The sequence below is a fragment of the Solanum dulcamara genome, chromosome 12 (genome assembly GCF_947179165.1).
Source record: "Solanum dulcamara chromosome 12, daSolDulc1.2, whole genome shotgun sequence".
NCBI classification, from domain to species: Eukaryota; Viridiplantae; Streptophyta; class Magnoliopsida; order Solanales; family Solanaceae; genus Solanum; species Solanum dulcamara.
In genome coordinates, this window is record NC_077248.1 from 41,952,751 (window position 1) to 41,974,356 (window position 21,606).

At 37.9% G+C, this 21,606-nt stretch overlaps 1 protein-coding gene across 1 annotated transcript; it reads right to left on the bottom strand.

The window, feature by feature from the left end:
* Positions 1-3,455: 3,455 nt before the first annotated feature.
* On the bottom strand, positions 3,456-3,803 carry LOC129875728 (uncharacterized). Its single transcript, XM_055950986.1, has one exon. It carries the CDS (start codon positions 3,801-3,803, stop codon positions 3,456-3,458), a length of 348 nt encoding a protein of 115 aa, XP_055806961.1.
* Between the last annotated feature and the right edge of the window lie 17,803 nt (positions 3,804-21,606).

Sequence of the window (21,606 nt, forward strand, 5' to 3'; positions counted from 1 at the left end):
CGATAATTGGCTCACCTGGGAATTGGAACCGAACTATCTTATTTCTACAATCAACATTGGTATAACAAGAAGCTAACCAATCCATACCCATAATAACATCAAAATCCATCTTATCTAACTCTATTAAATCAGCTAAGGTATGACTACTATATATATCCACAGAACAATTTCTATTTATTTTCTTTACTATAACAGAGTCTCCTACTGGTGTAGTTACCTCAAATGGTTCTATTAATTAGGGATTTATCCCGATTCTACTAGCAACAAAGGAAAATATATATGACAAGGTGGAGCCTGGATCTATCAATGCATATACATCTCGGAAGAAGATTGATAATATACTTGTAACCACATTTGGTGACTCTTCCTGATCCTGTCTACTAGATAAAACATATATGCAATTTAAAGGACTGCTAGAACAGAAAGCTCCACCATGGCCTCTACCACGGCCTGTTGGTGTCTGAGTACCATACCCTATAGGGTGTATAGACACTAAAAAAGATGAACTAGTAATCGACCCAATTGGCTGAGCTGCACCACTTGGATTGCCCCTAAGTGGACACTCCCTCATGATATTGCCTTAACAGCCGCAAGTAAAATAAGCACCTATAGCAAAATGGCATTCCTCAAATTAAGGCCTACCATAAAGAGCACACCGAGGAAAATGTGGTATCGACTGAGCCAAACTCCCGTGTATCTGTGAACCTAAAGCACTGGATCTCTGACCAGCTCCTGAATACCCTATACTATCAAACCTCCTACCAGTGAGCAGTGGGGGTGCACTACATGCTCGCTGAGAAGGATACCTACTATATGACTGCTTAGGCTGCCTGCCTCGAAACTCACCTGTATTGCAATGCGATCAAACCCTCTTATGCTGGCCCCTATCATAATCTCTATTGGAATAATGCCCCCTGTGATGATCTTTTACCCCTTGTGCATATGCTTGTACACGAGCAATATCCACACTTGGCTGAGAAGCCATTGCCATATGTAGCATCCCCTTTGGGAGGATGCCACTTACGAAGCAAAAGATATATTTTTTATAATCTAAAATAGTCAACACATTTAGAATACTTGTTTTGAAATTCCATTTCCAATTCAACACCATTGTGGTTCCATAAAATAAACAAAACTCAAACTAGTAATTATCACAAAACTATTATCTTCCTTTGTGAATAATGACAAGTCAAAGTATAAACCCAGCACATGGCATGACTTGAGTTAAAAGCAAACTCCAAAAATAGCAAAACTAGTCACCCTGTTCAAGTTACAAGCATCTGGTTTTGTTTTCACAAGCCTTCAAAATTTTATACATAAGTGCCACATGTATCCCATACAAGTCCCCAAAATATTTATAAAACAAGATGCATATGCAGATGTGATCTTTACAAGGGCTCCAAAAGTCTACTCCAAATGGACATCTTCACATCTCGTCCCGCATATTACTTACGATAGAAAACAACTATCGTTAATCATAAAGCTTAGTGGTGTATAAACTTTGGGCTTGGAGCCATTAAATTTTTCAACTCCCTGGTTCATCGCATGTAGTCAATAAGATAAAAGTAAGCCCAAGTGAAAAAGTATATCAAAGTATCGAATATAAACCTTGAAGAGTTTTAAAATCAATATCAATATTCGAAGTCTCAAGTATCAAAAAACTTATAATTCAATTCGGAAGAGTTCTCAAATAATCAATTTCGCCCAATAGGTAGGCCATGCCTTCCCACTAAGCACAATTAATATCAAGATGGACCAAAGCCCCGAAATCAAGAAGAGTAGTCACCCAATATCAACAGAATCAAAAACCATGTTGAAAGTGGCTTTCCACTCGTACTTGAGAATGAACAAAACCCCATTGTCAAGATGAAATTTAAATCCAAAGTCAAGATGGGAAAGATCTGAATCGAGAGGCATACCAAGATGACAAGTTACCATAACAAGAAGGATAAAGTTCCAACAATAATGCAAAATGATCAAGCAATTCGTACACGTGGGTGGTTTAGCAAACGTTTTACAATACTTGAGATAATAGTCATACCATAATACAAGATAAGGAGTAAGGAAACAACCCATCAAAATACATCAAATTTCAGAAAAATAAAATATTCCAAGTTCAATTTTATACACAAACCTTGGCCTTTTAGCACATAACAAGTTCTACCACAATTCTGGGAGTTCAATTCATCTACACCATAGACAAACCAAAGTCCACTTCGTCAAACAATTCCCCTTAGCTTGTATAAGAGAATATACACCTTAAATATACAATCAAATACCTACTTAATTTTAAAAGTTTCATCATATCGAAAGTAAATATGAAATCAATAAAAATTAGCCCAAACTATCGAAATAAGAGTTCTGGATAGCGTACTGTCTTGTATTGTTGCTCATTTTTGAAGGGTAAATAGGCGAAGTAGGATTTCTGGCCTCCATAAAGTTATAGACATGTGTCTTAAGGTCTCATACAATTTTGAATCACCCCTATAGCAATTCTTTACAAAATGATATGCCTTAAATACCAACAATAGTCCATGTAGGATTTCTGAAACAAAATCTGGGCAGCACCTCCCCTATACTTCATCACCCTTTTTCGAGCAGATAAAAGTAAAAATGGATTTTAGAGCCTAAATAAAAGTGTATCCCTATTAAATAGCTTTACAAAAAATCTTGAATCACTTGAAACGAAGCTGTACACAAGGAGTTATACTAAAATTAAAAATGGTAGTCCATCAAAAAACGGGTTTGCTAACAAGAAAAAGAACCTCAATATTACCTTAACAAGTAGGTCTCTCAAGTTTCCTAAAATATATGGTATGCACGTTAATCTCCTCTTATTCTTGCTTTCACTCAAATTTTCTCTAACTTTCTATGTGTAAAAGATGAACAAATGAGAACCCTTAATCAATAGTTGCCTAAGGGTGACACGTGTCTGGCTCTTAGGCCGCCACCTCATTCCATATATCTACCCCATGACTGCTACATGGCGGGGTGGGGTCCACCCAAGTAGGTGCATCACCTACTTAGTCCAAGTAGGTACAACACCTACTTAGTCCAAGTAGGTGCATTACCTACTCGTTCCAAGTAGGTGCGTCATCTCCTTATTCCTATTTCATGGGTTCAAAACTTCATCTCACTTTAAGAACCTATGAAATTCTTGCTACTTAAGCTCGATATGTCCTCAAGTAACGTTTTTATGTAAGACATCCAAGTCGATAGCTTTCGCAAGTAGGTTGATTACCATGACCCATTATTTGGCCTCCAACTCCTTCCAAATCCCTCTAGACCTATTTATAACCATAGCTACTCAAATAGAACTTCATAGATAACATGGATCACATGGAAATCCTTTAGAAAAAACATAAAAAGAAAATTTAGGTGTTACAACTCTCCCCCCCTTAAGAAATTTCATCTTGAAATTTACCTTATACTCTAAACAAATATGGATATTGAATTCACATATCCTCTTCTCGCTCCCACGTTGCTTCATTGCTAGAATGATTCCTCCAAAGGACTTTTACTAAAGGAACTTTCTTGTTTCTAAGCTTTTTTGTCTCACGGGCAAAGATTTGGATAGGTTCCTCATTATATGTCAGGTCAGGACTTATCTCAATGGATTTGACAGGAAGAACATGAGATAGATCTGAGCGATATCTTCTAAGCATAGAAACATGGAAGACATTGTGGATCTTATCTAATTCCAGTGGAAGAGCTAATTTATATACAACTGGACTAACTCTCTTAAGTACTTCATATGGTCCAATAAATCGAGGACTGAGTTTTCCTTTTTGGCCAAATCTCATAATCTTCTTCCATGGAGAAACCTTTAAAAATACCTTATCTCCTACTTGATATTCAATTTCATGCCTCTTAAGATTAGCATAAGACTTTTGTCTATATGAAGCAATTGTTAGACGATCCGTGATGACTCTTACCTTATCTTTAGTTTGTTACACAATCTCAGGACCAACCAGTTTTCGTTCACCAACTTCACTCCAGTAAAGAGGAGTTCTACACTTTCTCCCATATAAGGCTTCATAGGGAGGCATTCCTATACTTGATTGGTAGCTATTATTATAAGCAAATTTTATCAAGGCTAGGTGTCGATCCCAACTACCTTCAAATTCCATAATGCAAGCTCAAAACATATCTTCCAAGATTTGAATCACCCTCTCGGATTGACCATCTGTCTGAGGATGGAAAGATGTAATAAAGTTCAACCTAGTGCCCAAATCTTCCTACAATCTAGTCCAAAATCTAAATGTAAACCTTGGGTCTCAGTCAAATACAATAGAAATTGGAACTCTATGTAACCTCACAATCTCCTCAACATATAATTCTGCTAGACATTCAAGTAGGTAATCCACCTTGATGGCCAAGAAATGAGCACTTTTTGTTAGCCTATCAACTATAATCCAAATTGCATAATGATTTCTTTGAGTGCGTGGAAGCCCAAAAACAAAGTCCATTATTATTCTTTCCTATTTCCACTCAGGTATCGACAAGGATTGTAACAAACCAGTCAAGACTAAATGCTCGGCCTTTATCTGTTGACAAACTAATCAAATAGAAGTAAACTCCACAATGTCCTTCTTCATACCATTCAACTAGTAGTGTTGTTTAATGGTTTGGTACATTTTAGTACCTTCAGGATGAATTGCATATGGTAAAGTATGTACTTCGTTCAAAATTTCTTTTCTCAAATTGTCATCTTTAGGGACACATAACCTATTTTTATAAAGTAGAACACCATCCCTCCTTGATTTAAAATTAAGCTTTTCTCCAATTTGAGCTTCTTTAATCAATTTCACCATCTTCTCATCTAACTTCTGTGCTTCTTTCACCTGTTCAAGTAGAACTAGTTTGACTTGCAAACTGGCAGCAATAGAGCCATCAGAATTAAATGCAAGACAAGCATTCATGTCTCTTAATTTAAGAAACAAAGGCAAGTGGCTTAGCGATAAACTAGCAAGGGCTTTACGACTTAGAGCATCTGCTACCACATTGACTTTACCCGGATGATAATCAATCGTGCAGTCATAATCTTTAATGAGTTCAATCCATCTATGTTGCCTCAAATTCAACTATTTATGTGTACCCAAGTGCTTCAAACTCTTGTGATTAGTAAATATGTGACATTTTTTGCCATATAAGTAATGCCTCCAAATTTTCAAGGTAAACCTATGGCCGTGAGCTCAAGGTCATGAGTAGGATGGTTTAATTCATGTGGTTTCAATTTTCGGGAAGTATACGCAACCACTTTCCCTTCTTGCATCAAGACACAACCCAAACCATGATGAGAGGCATCATTGTATATCATATATTCTTTCCCTTCAGTGTGTGGAGTAAGTATAGGAGCTTGTGTTAATAAGGATTTGAGCTTTTTAAAACTCTCCTGGCATTTGTCATCCCATACAAACTTGACATCTTCGATCAAGAGTTTAGTCAAAAGGGAGGCTATAATGGAGAATTCTTTGACAAACCTTCTACAGTATCCCGCTAAACCCAAGAAACTCCTTACTTTAGTTGGACTTTTAGTTGGTTTCCATTAAACAATAGCTTGAATTTTACTAGGATCCACTTTCACACCTGCCGCTGATGCAATATGTCCTAGAAAGGCCACTTTACCGAGCCAAAATTCACATTTACAAAGCTTGGCATAAAGCTTCTTCTCTTGAAGAATTTGCAAAATAATTCGAAGATGCTTTTCATGATCTTCACTATTCTTGGAGTATATTAATATATCATCTATAAAAACCACTACAAATTGATCAAGATAAGGCTTAAACACGTGATTCATCAAATTCATAAATGCCATGGGAGCATTCATCAACCTAAATGGCATCACTAAAAATTCATAATGGCCATATCGAGTCCTAAAGGCAGTTTTAGGGACTTCCCTTACTCGCAGTTGGTAATACCCAGACCTTAAGTCAATTTTTGAGAAGAAACTAGCACCTTTTATCTAGTCAAATAAATCATCAATCCTAGGTAGTAGGTATTTATTCTTAATGGTTACCTTGTTTAGTTGCCGGTAATCAACACAAAGCCTAAAAGTCCTATTTTTCTTTTTCACAAATAGCGCAGGAACTCCCCAGGGGGAAACACTCAGGCAAATAAAATCTTTCTCAAGGAGTTCTTACAATTGATTTTTCAACTCTTTCAGTTCTGCTGGGGCCATTCGATAAGGTGTCATAGAGATAGGAGTAGTTCAAGGAACAACCTTTATAGGAAATTCAACCTCCCTTTTCGGGTACAGTCCGGAAAGATTTTCAGGAAAGACATCAGGAAATTCACACACTACGGGTATATCCTCAAGGCTTGGACTTTCCAGGCGTGTATCAAATATATGAGTAAGATAAGCTTCACAACCTTGTCTAACCATCTTCCTTGCCACAACTGCAAAGATGATATTAGATGCCAATGATCTTTCACCTTGACCAATGATATGTGAAGGTGAAGGAGCTTTAAAGGTCACATGCTTTGACCTACAATCAACTACCACATGGTATCTATAAAGACAATCCATACCGATAATGAAATCATAGTCTTGGAAAGGCATTTCAATTAAATCAGTAGGGAAGACTAGATTTTGAATCACCAAGGGACAACCTCGATATATTTGATTGCAAACAACTTATTGACCCAAAGGACTTTGGACAAGCACCCCACAATCGATCTCACTGATTTCACATTTTCAGGAAAATCCAATGATGAGCAAATATACGAATATGTAGAACTAGGATCAAATAATGTCACAAAATATAAGTCGAATAAGTGAAATTTACCAATAACCACATCTGCTCGATCTTGGTCATCCCTCTATCTCATCGCATAAGCTCTGCTGTAGCTCTTGACCCATGAGATGGATTAGGTGCACCTGCACCTATTACTTATCTTGCAGCTTTATTCCCTTGAGAGGGAGTGGTAATAGGTTTTTTAAACCGAGCCTTCAGTACATGGAGAAGAAGTGGGGTTAGGATTGGGATAATCCCTCACTTTATGATCGAAGCTCCCATAATTAAAATAAGCATCAGAAGCTCTTCTACAAATACCAAAGTCATTCTTTCCACATTGGGCACAAGTGGGTATACAAGTCTTGCCTTGGCCATAGCTTGGAGTGCTGGTAGTAAAGGAACTTGATCTATTCTACTTATGTTGGGCTAACTTGAGAAAAGTATTAGCTATGGATCTGTCAAACCCCCTACCCCTTTTTGATGGACCTCCTGAATCTGCATAAGCTTTCTTGAACTTCTGTTTATTTCTACCAGTTTGTTCCTTATCAATCATTTCCCAAGTAAGAGCAGCTGAAACTAATTTACAAAAGTTTTTATATTGTAGGTCCGCTACAGATTTTCTGGTAGAATTATTCAAACCGTCTTCAAATCGCCTGCACTTATCTTTTTTTTGTTAATAATACCCCCAGCATAGCAGGACAGCCTGATAAACTTTTGCTGATATTCAGCGATAGGCATACTCCCTTGCTATAAATTTAAGAACTCTTTTTTCTTTGCATCATGATAAAAAGGTGGGACATATTTCTTATGAAATTCTTTCACAAAATTATTCTGAGTAAGAACAGGAAGTTTTGACCTGGCATTCAATACATTTACCCACCAATCATAGGCATTTTTTTGTAACAGTGAGACAACATACTTAAATTTGGTAGCGTCTAAACACTCTAACTACTCATACACTTTTTCAATCCATTCCAACCACTTCTCAACATCTGTAGGGTCAACAGTGCCTTCAAACACAACTCCACCCATTTTTCTCATTTTTTCAAAGTTCATTTCATCAGGGTCAGGCATTCTTCTAGCCATGTGACGAAAGAAATTGGCCATTTATTGAAAAAGGGGATCAACAGCGGGGGCACTATGACTCATTTGAGGGTGTGTCCCAACTCTCATAACTTGATTACTTTCCTCTTCAGATCCACTTTTACTAGAAGGATTAAAATCAGAAAAATATTCTCCAACCCCTTCTTGTAGTGGAGTTGGGCATTAGAGGTATTTAAACCCTCACGAGTGGCTTCCATAAGTCTATTGGAAGTAGAAGATGCCACGACTTAATTTCTTCCTAAGGGGAGATCACATTGCATTAGGGACATGTACATGATGCATATGCACTATATATAAAAACAATATGTAATAAACAACAAACAGTATACAAACAAGTCATAACAAAAGTCCTAGAATCATAAACCCAGGCTCTGATACCAACACATATAGCTTCTCCTTTGGGAGGATGCCACTTACAAAGAAAAAGATATTTTTTTTATAATCTCAAATAGTCAACACATTTAGAAAACTTGTTTTTTAAAATTCCATTTCCAATTCAACACCATTGCGGGTCCATAAAATATACAAAACGCAAATTAGTAATTATCATAAAACTATTATCTTCCTTTGTGCATAATGACAAGTCAAACTATAAACCCAGCACATGGCATGACTTGAGTTAAAAGCACACTCCAAAAATAGCAAAACTAGTCACCCTGTTCAAGTTACAAGCATCTGGTTTTGTTTTCACAAGCCTTCAAAATTTTATACATAAGTGCCACATGTATCCTGTACAAGTCCCCCAAATATTTACAAAACTAGATGCATATGCATATGTGATCTTTATAAGGGCTCCAAAAGTCTACTCCAAATGTCCATCTTCACATCTCGTCCTGCACATTACCTACAATAGAAAACTACTATTGCTAAGCATAAAGCTTAGTGGTGTATAAACTTTGGGCTTGGAGCCATTAAATTCTTTAACTTCCCAGTTCATCGCAGGTGGCTCAATAGGTTCAAAGTAAGCTCAAGTGAAAAATTATATCAAAGTATCGAATACAAACCTTGAAGAGTTTCAAAATCAATATCAATATTCGAAGGCTCAAGTATCAAGAAACTTATAATTCAATTCGAAAGAGTTCTCAAATAATCAATTTTGCCCAATAGGTACGTCATACCTTCAAACTAAGCACAATCAATATCAAGATGGACCGAAGACCCAAAATCAAGAAGGGTCATTACCCAATATCAAGAGAATCATGAACCATGTTGAAAGTGGCTTTCCACTCGTACTCGAGAATTGACAAAACCCCATCGTCAAGATAAAATATAAAGCCAAAGTCAAGATGGGCAAGATCTGAATCAAGAGGCATGCCAACATCAATGACAAGGCACCGTAACAAGAAGGACAAAGTCCCAACAAGAATGTAAAATGATCAAGCAATTCGTACAAGTGGGTGGTTTAGCAAAGGTTTTGCAATACTTGAGATAATAGTCATACAATAATACAAGAGAAAGAGTAAGGAAACAACCCATCAAAATACTTCAAATTTCAGAAAAATAAAATATTCCAAGTTCAAGCTTATACACAAACCTTGGCGTTTTAGCACATAACAAGTTCTACCATAACTCGGTGCATCACCTACTCATTCCAAGTAGGTGTGTCGTGTCCTTATTCCTATTTCGTAGATTCAAAATCTCATCTTACTTTAAGAACCTATGAAATTCTTGCTACCTAAGCTCGACATGTCCTCAAGTAGCTTTGTTATGTAAGACACCCAAGTCGATATCTTTCATCAGTAGGTTGATTACCAGACCCATGATTTGGACTCCAACTCCTTCTAAATCCCTCTAGACCTATTTCCAACCATTGCTACTCAAATAGACCTTCATAGATAACATAGATCACATGGCAATCCTTTAGAAAAAAACATTAAAAAAAATTGGGATGTTACAATACAACTGTCGATGAAATAATGATCTAGACCCATCACATAATATGCACTCTATTAGCCATCTCAACTACAATAGTGGGCACATGTTTCTCCAATAAATCAAACTCAAGACTATAATCTCGAACACTCCTGCCATTCTACCTCAAATGTAAAAAATCTATTAACTCTGGCTTGTCTCATCTTCGGAGGTAGAAAATGGCCAAGGAATGCCTCCACAAACTCATCCTATACTACTAGAGGAGCACCCTTTCCCCTAGACAACTCCCAAGATTCATACCAATTAATGGCTACTTCACGCAACCGATATGAATCTAACTTGACAGACTCAGATTCAGAAGCCCTAATTATCCTTTGCGTATGCTGCATCTGTACGCATCCTCTGTGGGCTTTGATCCATAGAAATCTGAGGGGTTATAAGTCAAGAAGTCATGAACCCTTAAACTATCATGTCTATTTACATCATCTACTCCTAGCCCATGTCTATGAGCTTGCCCTGCCACTAATCTGGTCAGTAACTAGACTGCATCTCTCATAGCCCTATCATCTTCCCTTGGCTATAGAGCTAGAGGCGAAGGTACTTGGGCCTCAGGAATTAGCGATGGAGTCGCCCCCTGATCTGCGGCTGCTACTACTCTGAGATCCTCTGGAGGTGGTGGTGTACCAAAGCTCGCAGACAGAAGTATAATCTCAAGCATGGACAGGGCACGGGCCCTAGTAACTCTCTGAGTCTAACTAGTCCCCTTGCTACTGATTTTCCCTTCTAGATAGTTGTCACTTTCTTTGGAGGCATAGTTGTAAACATAGCAATCTATTGGGGGGGAATTATCCTGATAATACAACTCTATATCACACTCTAAGACAAAAGGAAAGATAATGTCTTAAATGTCCTTAGCCTCCTATTTATAGATATGGTGCACAACATACCGATAAACAAGAATCTACTAGACATGATCTATAGACACTCCATAGATTAACTACTCTAATACAACTTTTGTCATGACCCAACCCTGTAGGGCATGACTAGTGCTTGAGTTGGATACTCGTATACATATCTGTTAACCATAATTGAACTAAGACCAAAGATAATATGAGGGCTTTGTGAAAACATGATGTCATCTCAAGTGTCACCTATATGTATCAAGGTAACCTTCCTATTAAGGAGTCGCAATTAGTTGAAACATTATGATACACGAGCTAATGAGGCTTTCACTACATACAATGTCTAAAAATGTACATATGCAAGCCGACAAGGCTGCCACTACGAATGGGAACGACCCAAAATACAAGTCATATAGGCATAACCGAACATATAAACACACAATGCACACATATATCTACAGACTTATATGAGTATAAATGGTATCATATGGTGGGACAAAGCCCCACCGTACCCCTGAATAAATATATATATACATCAAAAAGGGTTTATACCATAAGTCTAGGCTCTGGGACAAAAGAGCACTCTAAGATAGCTGAATAGGAATCCTAGGCTGACTGATCACCCAAGCTAGTACCTGTACCTAGGGGCATGAAATGCAGCCCCCCCACCCTCCCCGAAGAAAAAGGGGTCAGTACAAGATATGTACTGAGTATGTAAAACATTAAATATAATATAAAATACCATAACTAAAGCCGAGAGTCCAAAAGACAAGTATGATAATCAAGAACTCACTGTACCTGTGTGTTACGAAACAAATCATGCATATCATTATCATATACCATACCCAGCCCGTCATGGGACTGGGTGCCATAATCGTATCATCATATTATCATATCATTATATAAATATACTATACTATACCCGGCCCTCTAGTGAGGGACTCGGTGAATAAAGTCGTGTACATGTATACTATACTTGGCCCATTGTTGGACTCGGTGCCATCATATCATCATATTCATATATTATACCGTACTCGGCTCTCTAGTGAGGGACTCCATAAATATGTAATAAAGTTATGCACGATAATATACCCAGCTTGAGACTCGGTGAAAGAGGTAATAATAGTATGTATGAGTAGAATATAATGAGCTACCATATATAATTAGATCATCATCTGAGATTCAATAGAATAATCAAAATGAACCATCATTTGACAATTAAGACAGCAATCATCTTAAGTACCCTCTGAATATCATTATGAATTATATCAAAATAGGACGGCTGGAATCATACATGTGTATCAAGACATATTGGCATGAGTTCTGGGAATCAAGAACATTAGCCATCCTAGTGTCTCTAAGAATAGGAGCTCCTTTGGAATTTATACATTCGTCATCCATTTGTTTCATACGGATCATGCCAAAAGAAATAAGGGATACCTTTACATAACTTTAGCACTTAATCTCCACACAACATGTATGCTTCCCAATAGTATCTCAACCGATATTATGATGTTAAGAACTACGGTTAAGCTACGGGGAGATTTAAAATGCATTCTAATGTTAGTAAATTCTTTCTAGAAATTAAACGACGTTTCTCTCATGTTCAAACCAACCACACAGTGACTACGCCAACATCACAACCACGCATTCAAGGACTAATCCTAAACTATCCAAGACAAGACTCGAGAATACTCCAAACAGCCGCATGAGCTTCTAAACAGCCCCACATTTACAATATTTGACAATAGTCCACATACGACTACCACATATTTAAGTTATCTTGAATGATCTATAGTCTTAACATTTTATCGATACAACCTTACAACACAACAGCCCAGCCAACATATAACACAACGTATAACTTTAACTATCATTAATTTTCCAAGCTCAACAAGAACAACAACAACCTATCAAACAGCCCCTACGGTTTCAATAACAGTCCAACACCAATATACATAATTTCATACATCCAATTCACATTTACACATCCACAACATATCCACATTCATTCTAAAACATATAGAAAATGATTAACTCTTATATTAACAAATTGCCTCCTTAATGTTGGCTGAAACTTGTGGATTGAAAGAAGGAAACCAAGGTGAATCAGACTATACGTATAAATGTATATGGGCATAGTATTAGCTTAAGTAATTATCTTTTTTTATAAGGAACATTAAGGTGTTTCTTTTCTGCAAATTTTAATAAGGTGACATTAAAATAATGAAAACATTTTCAAGGATACATATATGCATATATATGAGAGGCGGTGGAAATTTAGATATGAGAAAGCTCACTGTACTTCCTTTAGCATATATATATTAATAATTTTTTTGATGCACTCTATATTAACATGTATATTAGCATATATATTAGCATGATGATAAGTAGCATATATACTTGCTGCATATATATTAATAAAATATTTTTTGCCCTCTATATTAACATATATATTAGCATATATATTAACATGTTGACAAATAGCACATATATTTGTTGCATTCTTCCTCCACTTCCTCGTGACAGTGGAGGTGCCACCTCTAGAAGCCACGTTCCGCACATATAATTTAATTAGTGTTAGTTTAATCACTAATGCTACTTAATAATCTAACCATGGTTAATTAATCCCTAGTCTCCATTAATATTTATAGACCAAATAAAATTTATAACCAATTCATGTATTAATTCAAATCGGGAGTAAAATCTCTATCTCGTATCTCAGAATAATCTTGTCCCTTACATTAACAAAGTAGGTGCATCCCCTCCTTAATTCCTGCCACAAGTTTGTAAATAGTTGCATCACCTACTTTCCCTTTTCATTTAGATGCAATACACACTTTCTAAGTAGGTGCATCCCCTACTTGAAGTAGGTGCATCACCTACTTGTTCTTTTTAATAGTTCAGAAATTAGTCTTACCTTAAGAACCTGTGTGATCCTTGCTTCTTAATCTAGACATGTACTCAAGTAGCTTAATTATGTAAGAAATCTAAACCAGTAGCTTAAGCAAGTAGGTCGATTACCATGATAAATTATTTGACCTCGAACCCCTTTCAAATCCTTCCAAACCTAGTTCCAACCATCACTACTCACATCGAATTACTAGTCTATGCAAGATATGGGGCATTACATCCTCCCCTCCTTAGGATCATTTGATAACTTCATGGATAATATGGATCATATAGCTCTACTTGTGGATCAGATGGAGTTGATTTCTTTTAGTCCCATTTCTCACTTGTGGATTATATCCGCTCATCTTTATATTATTCTTTACTTTATGTATACAATATATGATAAGATGGCTTATGGTTGGATTCCCTCATATCCTGATTGCCATATTACGACTAGGCCCTAGGTCAGGTCGTGACACTACATTTGCCTCTTAATTGATTGGTTAGCAATTAACAACCTTATTGTAGTCATTTTAGAGGCTCCAAGACCAAATATATGTAGATCACTGGCGACATGTGATTGATACTAGCTCTCCAGTCGTACAAACCCCTTGCAAAGTTGAATGCATCGATTGTGCACCAAATGGTGAATGCACCTAGAATCTCTTTTTTCTCAACTAGAGAACTTGTAGCAATAGCACTACAATGGTATAAGTTATCAACTAGCACAAAAGTTACTATCCTCTTCTTTATATCCAGGTCCTTCATGAATTTTGCATAACTCTACATTTGTTCTAATGATTCATCCAATGAAATATTCACAGATAGTTTCTTCAGCATATCAATAAATTTCAAGAACTTGCCATCCCCAACCTTCTTCTTTAACTTCTGAGGGAATGGAGGAGATGGATTGAGAATTGGTGGCAATATTTGTACTACCTATGCGTCAAATTTCTCTTAGCCCTTAACTTTGTTAGTCAACTTTGGCTCTACTACAAGCTCCTCGGTCTCCTCATCATCAAAAAGAAAAATATCATTGACACCAATCTTAGCATGCTCATCAGTTTCGATTTTAACATTATTTTCCTAATCAAAACATATAGGTACTGATCTAGGAAGCATCTAACCACTACTCGTAGTCATCGCCATATATTGCTTACCTTTTCTCGGGTTTTGTATAGTATCACTAGAAAGTGTGCCATTATTTCTCTAATTCAGTGTCACTGATAATTGTCCTATCTGATGCTTCAACTATTTAATAAAAGTAGAGAGTGAGTCAACCAATTGACTCATATTGGACATGTCGCCTTTCAAATCTTTGACCCCAGCTTTGGTAGACTCTATCTTATGCAGCACCTTAGATAATATCTCTTCTATTCTCGAGCTACCAGACCCATTCACAACTCAATCTTTGTTACTGGGAGGAAATTTCACACCACTTTGATCATTCTTAAAGTTGTTTTTATTCCGCTTCTTTGATTGCGATTTCCTGTTTGTTCATAGTATCCATCTTTTTGAAAGTTTTGACCTTAGTTTCCAGATCTGGAAGCCCCCTGGTTGTTTATTTACTTTGCTTTCTCATTAAAGTTAAGTTTTGGGTCATCGTACCAATTTGCACCGCTAACATCATTTACCTTATCAGCACCTCCAAATAGTAAGTGCTTGGTCAGTAAATCTATTTTGGTTTTGATGTGGGCCATGTTCTAGTACTTTTCTTCTTCTCTCTTTCTCTACTTATCGGTATCTCTAATGTGTAAACCAAACCTCCTATCTCAGAATCTCTCATGTTCCAAGCCTTTTTCTTCTTTGAAACATTGTCCAAGATAGTTGAAGCTTCAACAAAATTCGTAGACATAAAGTATCCACCACAAACATGATCAATAACTAGCTTTATCACAAAGTTCCATTATCTTTAGAATAGCTCCATCAAGTGATCATCTATGAGATTATGATTCGGGCACTATTTCAACTTCTGACTAAACCTCAACCGAGAGTCATGTAGTGCTTTATGAGGCATCTACTTGTGACTATTTATGTTATGTTTGATCTACAACTTCTTCAAAGGTGGGAAAAGTTGCTCTAGAAATGCTTATTTCAGTTCTTGACTATTAGTGATTAAGTCATGTAGGTGCTCATTCAGTCTCTTAATTGCCTCCTCATACAAAGATAATGGAAATAATCTCAGATAAATTATTGTTTTTCAAACTCTAGGATCGCAGAAGACTTAAATGTGGCAATTATGTTCATCAAATGCAGGTTTGTATTACCTCCAATTATTCTTTTAAACAGTCCTTTCATATTCAAAAGTTGGAGCATATGCTAGTTATGGTGAATTTCACACCTAGTGGCATTAGTGGAAGAACTATCGCCATAGTGGCTCCTTCTCCATCCATATTTGGATCATCATCATCCAAAGCAAAGTCAATGGGCAGCTGTTGCCGGCTACCTCTTGGAACTGGCTAATAATGTTGAGGTTCCAACTCATCTTCTACATCTTTTTGATAACCCCTAGATTATCATTGTTGCCATTATTTGATCTAAATCGAGCCTCACCAAGTTCTTTCACCCTTTCCACTTCATGCCCTTGTGCATTCATCTTTTGAATTCACTTTTGTAGCTCAGAATCATAAGAGACTAGTGGATCACCCTTACTTTGGGTATTGGGAATGTAAAATTTTTACCTTACACAAACAAAAACAAGAAATAAAACTTAAATTAGGAAATAAGATTACAAATCGAAATAACTACTAATAGAGTATTTCAACTCACGACACTGTCCACTTTCCTTGAGGAAAATATTGTTTCCTTACCTTCATAGAATTTTGATAATTTATCTCTCTCTCTCTCTCTCTCTCTTCAATTTTTCTGCACCTGCTTCCAAAACCAACAACACCATAATGTGCGGAACACTCAGGCGAGCAAACCCCAGTTAGCTCCTCTGAGATCTGCTCAGCCATGCGCCGTCACGCACTACCAGAAGCTGCAGATCTACGATGCCACGCGCTGCATGCGCTGGTGCGTGTGGCAATTTTTGGGTATTTTTCAGCTCCATTTTTCTCCCAGGGTGGTCGCCTCTGCATTCCGAGGCTGACCATATATTTATATCCAGTTTTCTGGCGAGTGAAAAGTGCTTCGGCGGTGAAAAAATGCTTTTTCGGCAGTGAATAGTGTTTCAACAGTGAACAGGTTTTACTAACTTGGAGTTGGTACCTCCAATAGCCCATTTCCGATATTTTAGTCTATAAATATTTATTGCAGTACCAAATTAAGTACCTGTCTCACTGTTATTAAACAATTGCTAACTTGTGCTATACTATTGATTGTCCGTTTATGTGAGAGTAACCTTTCAGTAGCTTATTTCTGCTTTTCTAGATTTAGTGAGCGATGGTAGACTAGGGTCATATTCTCAGTTGGGATCGGGGGCTAGGGTTGGGAAGGCTAAGGGGACTAAGGGAGCTTCTAGATTGAGAGTAGGGTCTTGGAATATTGGGACCTTATCGGGAAAGTCCATAGAGTTAGTTAAGATTCTGAAGAAGAGGAAGATTAATATAGCTTGCGTCCAAGAGACTAAATGGGTAGGACCTAAAGCTAAGGAAGTGGATGGGTACAAAATTTGGTTTTCGGGTAAGTCGAGGTTAAAGAATGGAGTAGGGATATTAGTAGATAGCGAGCTTAGAGATCAGGTGGTAGAGGTTAGGAGGACCAATGATAGGATGATGACGATTAAGTTAGTCGTTGGAGGGATCACCTTGAACATTATTAGTGCCTATGCATTGCAAATGGAGTTGGACGAGGAGACAAAAAGGCGCTTTTGGGAGGACTTGGCCGAAGTGATGGTTAGTATACTGCCTACTGAGAAGTTATTCATAGGAGGAGATTTAAATAGGCACATTGGGTCTGTTTCGATGGGCTATGACGAGGTGCATGAAGGATTTGGCTACGGGTGAAGGAATAGTGGAGGAGCCTCACTCCTAAATTTTGCAAAAGATTTTTGTTTAATGGTGGCCAACTCGAGTTTCCCAAAGAAGGAGGAGCACTTGGTAACCTTTTGTAGCTTGAGGGCGGCGACGCAAATAGAGTTCTAGCTCCTTAGAAAAGATGATAAAAGCCTCTATAAGGACTGTAAGGTCATACCAAGTGAGAATCTTATGACCCAACATAAACTATTGGTCATGGACTTGTAGATAAGAAGAAAGAAGAAGAAAAGGGTCTTGGATGACCGATCGAGGATTAGGTAGGGTCGTTTGACTCCGTCTAGTGACCTAGATATGGGGGAGAAGATGATGGCTATGGGGGCATGGGATAGTACGGGGGAGGCGAGCAGTATTTGGGATAAGACAGCTAGCTACATTAGGGAAACAGCTAGAGAGGTGCTGGGGGTCTCATGAGGCCGCCATGGTGGGCACCGAGGGGATTTGTGGTGGAATAGAGAAGTCCAGGGAAAGGTAGAAGAAAAGAAGCAGGCATATGTAAAGTTGGTAGATAGCAAGGATGATGAAGAGAAGCGAATGAACAGGAAAAAGTATAAGATGGCGAATAAGTAGGCGAAGATGGCAGTTTCGGCAGCTAAAACGGCAGCCTTTGAACGCCTTTATGCAGAACTAGATGAAAAAGGCAGGGATAAGAAGCTGTTTAAGCTTTCCAAGGCGAGAGATAAAAAGGCACACAATTTGGATCAAGTGAAGTTCATCAAGGACGAGGATGGTCAAGTACTGGTATAGGAATTCTGCATTAGACAGAGATGGCAGTCATACTTTCACGAACTCTTGAACGAAGGAGGGGACAGAGACTTTGTGTTGGGAGACTTGGAGCACTTGTATAGGTGTTGTGACTTTGGGTATTGTAGAAGAATAAAGGTTGAGGAGGTTAAGGGAGCTGTTTGTAGGATAAGCAGGGGAAATGCGACCGGACCTAACAAGATCCCTGGGGAATTTTGGAAGAATGCAGGTAGGGTAGGATTAGTGTGGATGACTGCACTGTTTAATGTCATTTTTAGGACATCGAAGATGCCGGAAGAATCGAGGTGGAGTACAATCATTCCCATGTACAAGAACAAGGGAGACATTCAAAGCTGCACCAACTATAGAGGTATCAAGCTGCTAAGTCACACTATGAAAGTGTGGGAAAGGGTGATAGAAATGAGGGTGAGGAGTAGTGTATCTATTTCAGAGAACCAGTTTAGATTCATGCCGGGGCTCTCAACTACAGAAGCCATTCATATTTTAAGGAGATTGGTAGAGCAGTATTGGGAGTGAAAAGGGGGCTTACACATGATATTCATTGACCTAGAAAAGGCCTATGATAAAGTCCCAAGAGAGGTCCTATGGAGATGCTTGGAGGCAAAATGTATACCTATGGCGTACATTAGAGTGATTAAAGACATGTATGATGGAGCTAAGACCAGGGTAAGGACGGTAGAAGGGGACTCAGAGCACTTTTCTATTACGATGGGGTTGCACCAGGGATCGACTCTCAGCCCATTTCTATTTGCCCTGGTGATGGATCAATTGGCAATACAAATATAAGGTGAGGTTCCATGGTGTATGTTGTTCATGGATGACATAGTCGTGATTGACGAGACTCACAACGGAGTTAACGACAAGCTGGAGGGCTGGAGACAAACATTGGAGTCTAAAGGATTTAAATTGAGTAGGACCAAGACAGAATACTTGGAGTGCAGTTTTAGTGGCATGCCGCGTGAGGTTGATGGGGAAGTGAGGCTTGGTACGCAGACCATTTAAAAGAAAGAAGCTTCAAGTACCTTGGGTCTATTATATAGGAAGATGGGGATATCGATGATGATGTTTCACACTATATCGGTGCAGGGTGGATGAAATGGAGGCTCACCTCCGAAGTGCTGTATGATAATAAAGTGACACCCAAACTCAAAGGCAAGTTCTACAAAGTAGTGGTTAGACCAACTCTATTGTACGGGGTGGAGTATTGGCCAATCAAGAAACTTCATGTTTAAAAGATGAAAGTCGCAGAAATGCGAATGCTGCGGTTGATGTATGGGCACACTAGGATGGATAGAATTAGGAATGAAGATATCCGAGATAAGGTGGGAGTGGCATTGGTGGAGGATAAGATATAAGAACCGAGACTGAGATGGTTTGGGCATGTGAAGAGGAGAGACACGGATGCTCCAATGCAGAGGTGCGAGAGTTTGGCTATGGACGATTTTAGGAGGGGCAAATATAGGCCGAAGAAGTATTAGAAAGAGGTGATTAGACATAATATGACACAGTTGAATCTCACCGAGGACATGACCTTAGATAGGAGGCTATGGAGGACTCAGACTAAGATAGTTGGCTAGGTGGCCTATATTTTCCCCATAGTAGTCCTAGTCGCGCTTATTTGTTTATTAACATATGATTTTTGCATGGGATTACTGCTTATATTAGTTGGCCCAGTTAACTTTGGGTATCCTATTTTATCTATAGTAGCTAATGCTCATTTATCCCCGATCTTTCCTACCCTGACTTTATCGCTCTCATTATTCATATTTTTATATTGTTTGCTATATGCCTGGCTCTACTGACCTATGTCTTGTTTCACTTGTTTCCATTGTTTCTCCTCCCTTGTTCTTCTTTCTTAAGTCGAGGGTCTTTCAGAAACAGCCACCCTACCTTTTAAGGTGGGGGTTAGGTCTGCGTACACTCTACTCTCCCCAAACCCCACATGGTGAGACTATACTGGGTTTGTTGTTGTTGTTGTTTTTATTCTCCTGCAATGAAGCCAAAATTTGATACGTCCAAACTTACATTCCAATCAAGGTGTATAAAGAGGTCAGTGTCAAATATAAAACCCAAATAGTTTGGGGTTGAACCCATAAGGAATGCAGAGGAAATAAGTCTACTAGTACTTATATTCAGTTGTAGTCACTATTGTCCATAACTAAAAGATGCATAAAGTAAATTGGGGTTGATTTGTTTAATTTATTTATTGGGAACAGTGTTTAAGTAACAAGGTAAAACAGACTACGAGTTTTGAACAGTATGAGAATGTAGATAGGATTGAGTTCCCTATGACATGTAACTCAGTAGACATCTCATATCGTGATATTGTTTCAATGAATTGCATGCAAAATATATTAAGTTCTTGTCATCTAAACGTCTTCTAGCCATACTAGATGAATTTCCTTCTTTACCTTCTGATATCCAAATGTATATCTATCTAACCCTTTCTTTTCACCATAGAAACTATCACCTACTGGGCTCAAGGTGTTAGATGAAGTTTTGCAGCTTTAAATCTCCGTTGTAGTTATATTTTCCTAATAACTACCCTTCTCCCAAGAAAATAATGAATACATGTGAGTTTTAATGCGTGCACAAATTAAAAGGAAAATAAGATGAAGATAAGAACAATGCATTCTTGAACATTAATCGAAAATCACCTATACATTTTCCTAAGTCATTATTCCATCTTCGTTCCCACAACCTTAGTTATGAGATTTAACTACTCATATTCAAAAGAAAAGCGTTAAGAATTTGTGTAGAATTCATAGAACAATACGTATGTTTATGGTATAGTTAATCTTGAATCAATGGATAAACAGCGAATCATGAAAAGAGTGAGAATCAATAATCACGTTTTATCTTCAAATTTTGTTCAAAAATATATCTCACACATTGTTCAAGGCTCCAAAACTGGAAACATTGCATATACTCAACATAAAACCTATGTAGATTATTTATATAATACAAAACCAAATCCTAAGCAAAGTAGGAAAACATAAGTCGACACTAGGTCACGGTCCATACTATGTTTCATGCTCCGTAGAGTGCATTCTGATGTTTGACTTAGGCTCCACAACTGCCTCAGACTCCACCTCTTTACGGTGACTTTAATGGATTGTATACATCTTAACAGTCCTCGTAAGGTTTCATATGACATACCTTAGACATTTTCTTGAGCCTTCTTAGTAACTTTCCCATGAGCAAAGTTGACGGCCTGTTTATGCTTACACGACATGTGGTGTGTTTCGTGAAGATCCACTTAGATCAACCATCACAATAGGTTCCACGACCCATCATGAATGGTCTTGTGGTGATTTACCTGGGAAATTTCCTGCACTTTTTCTTCAACAACATTTGACA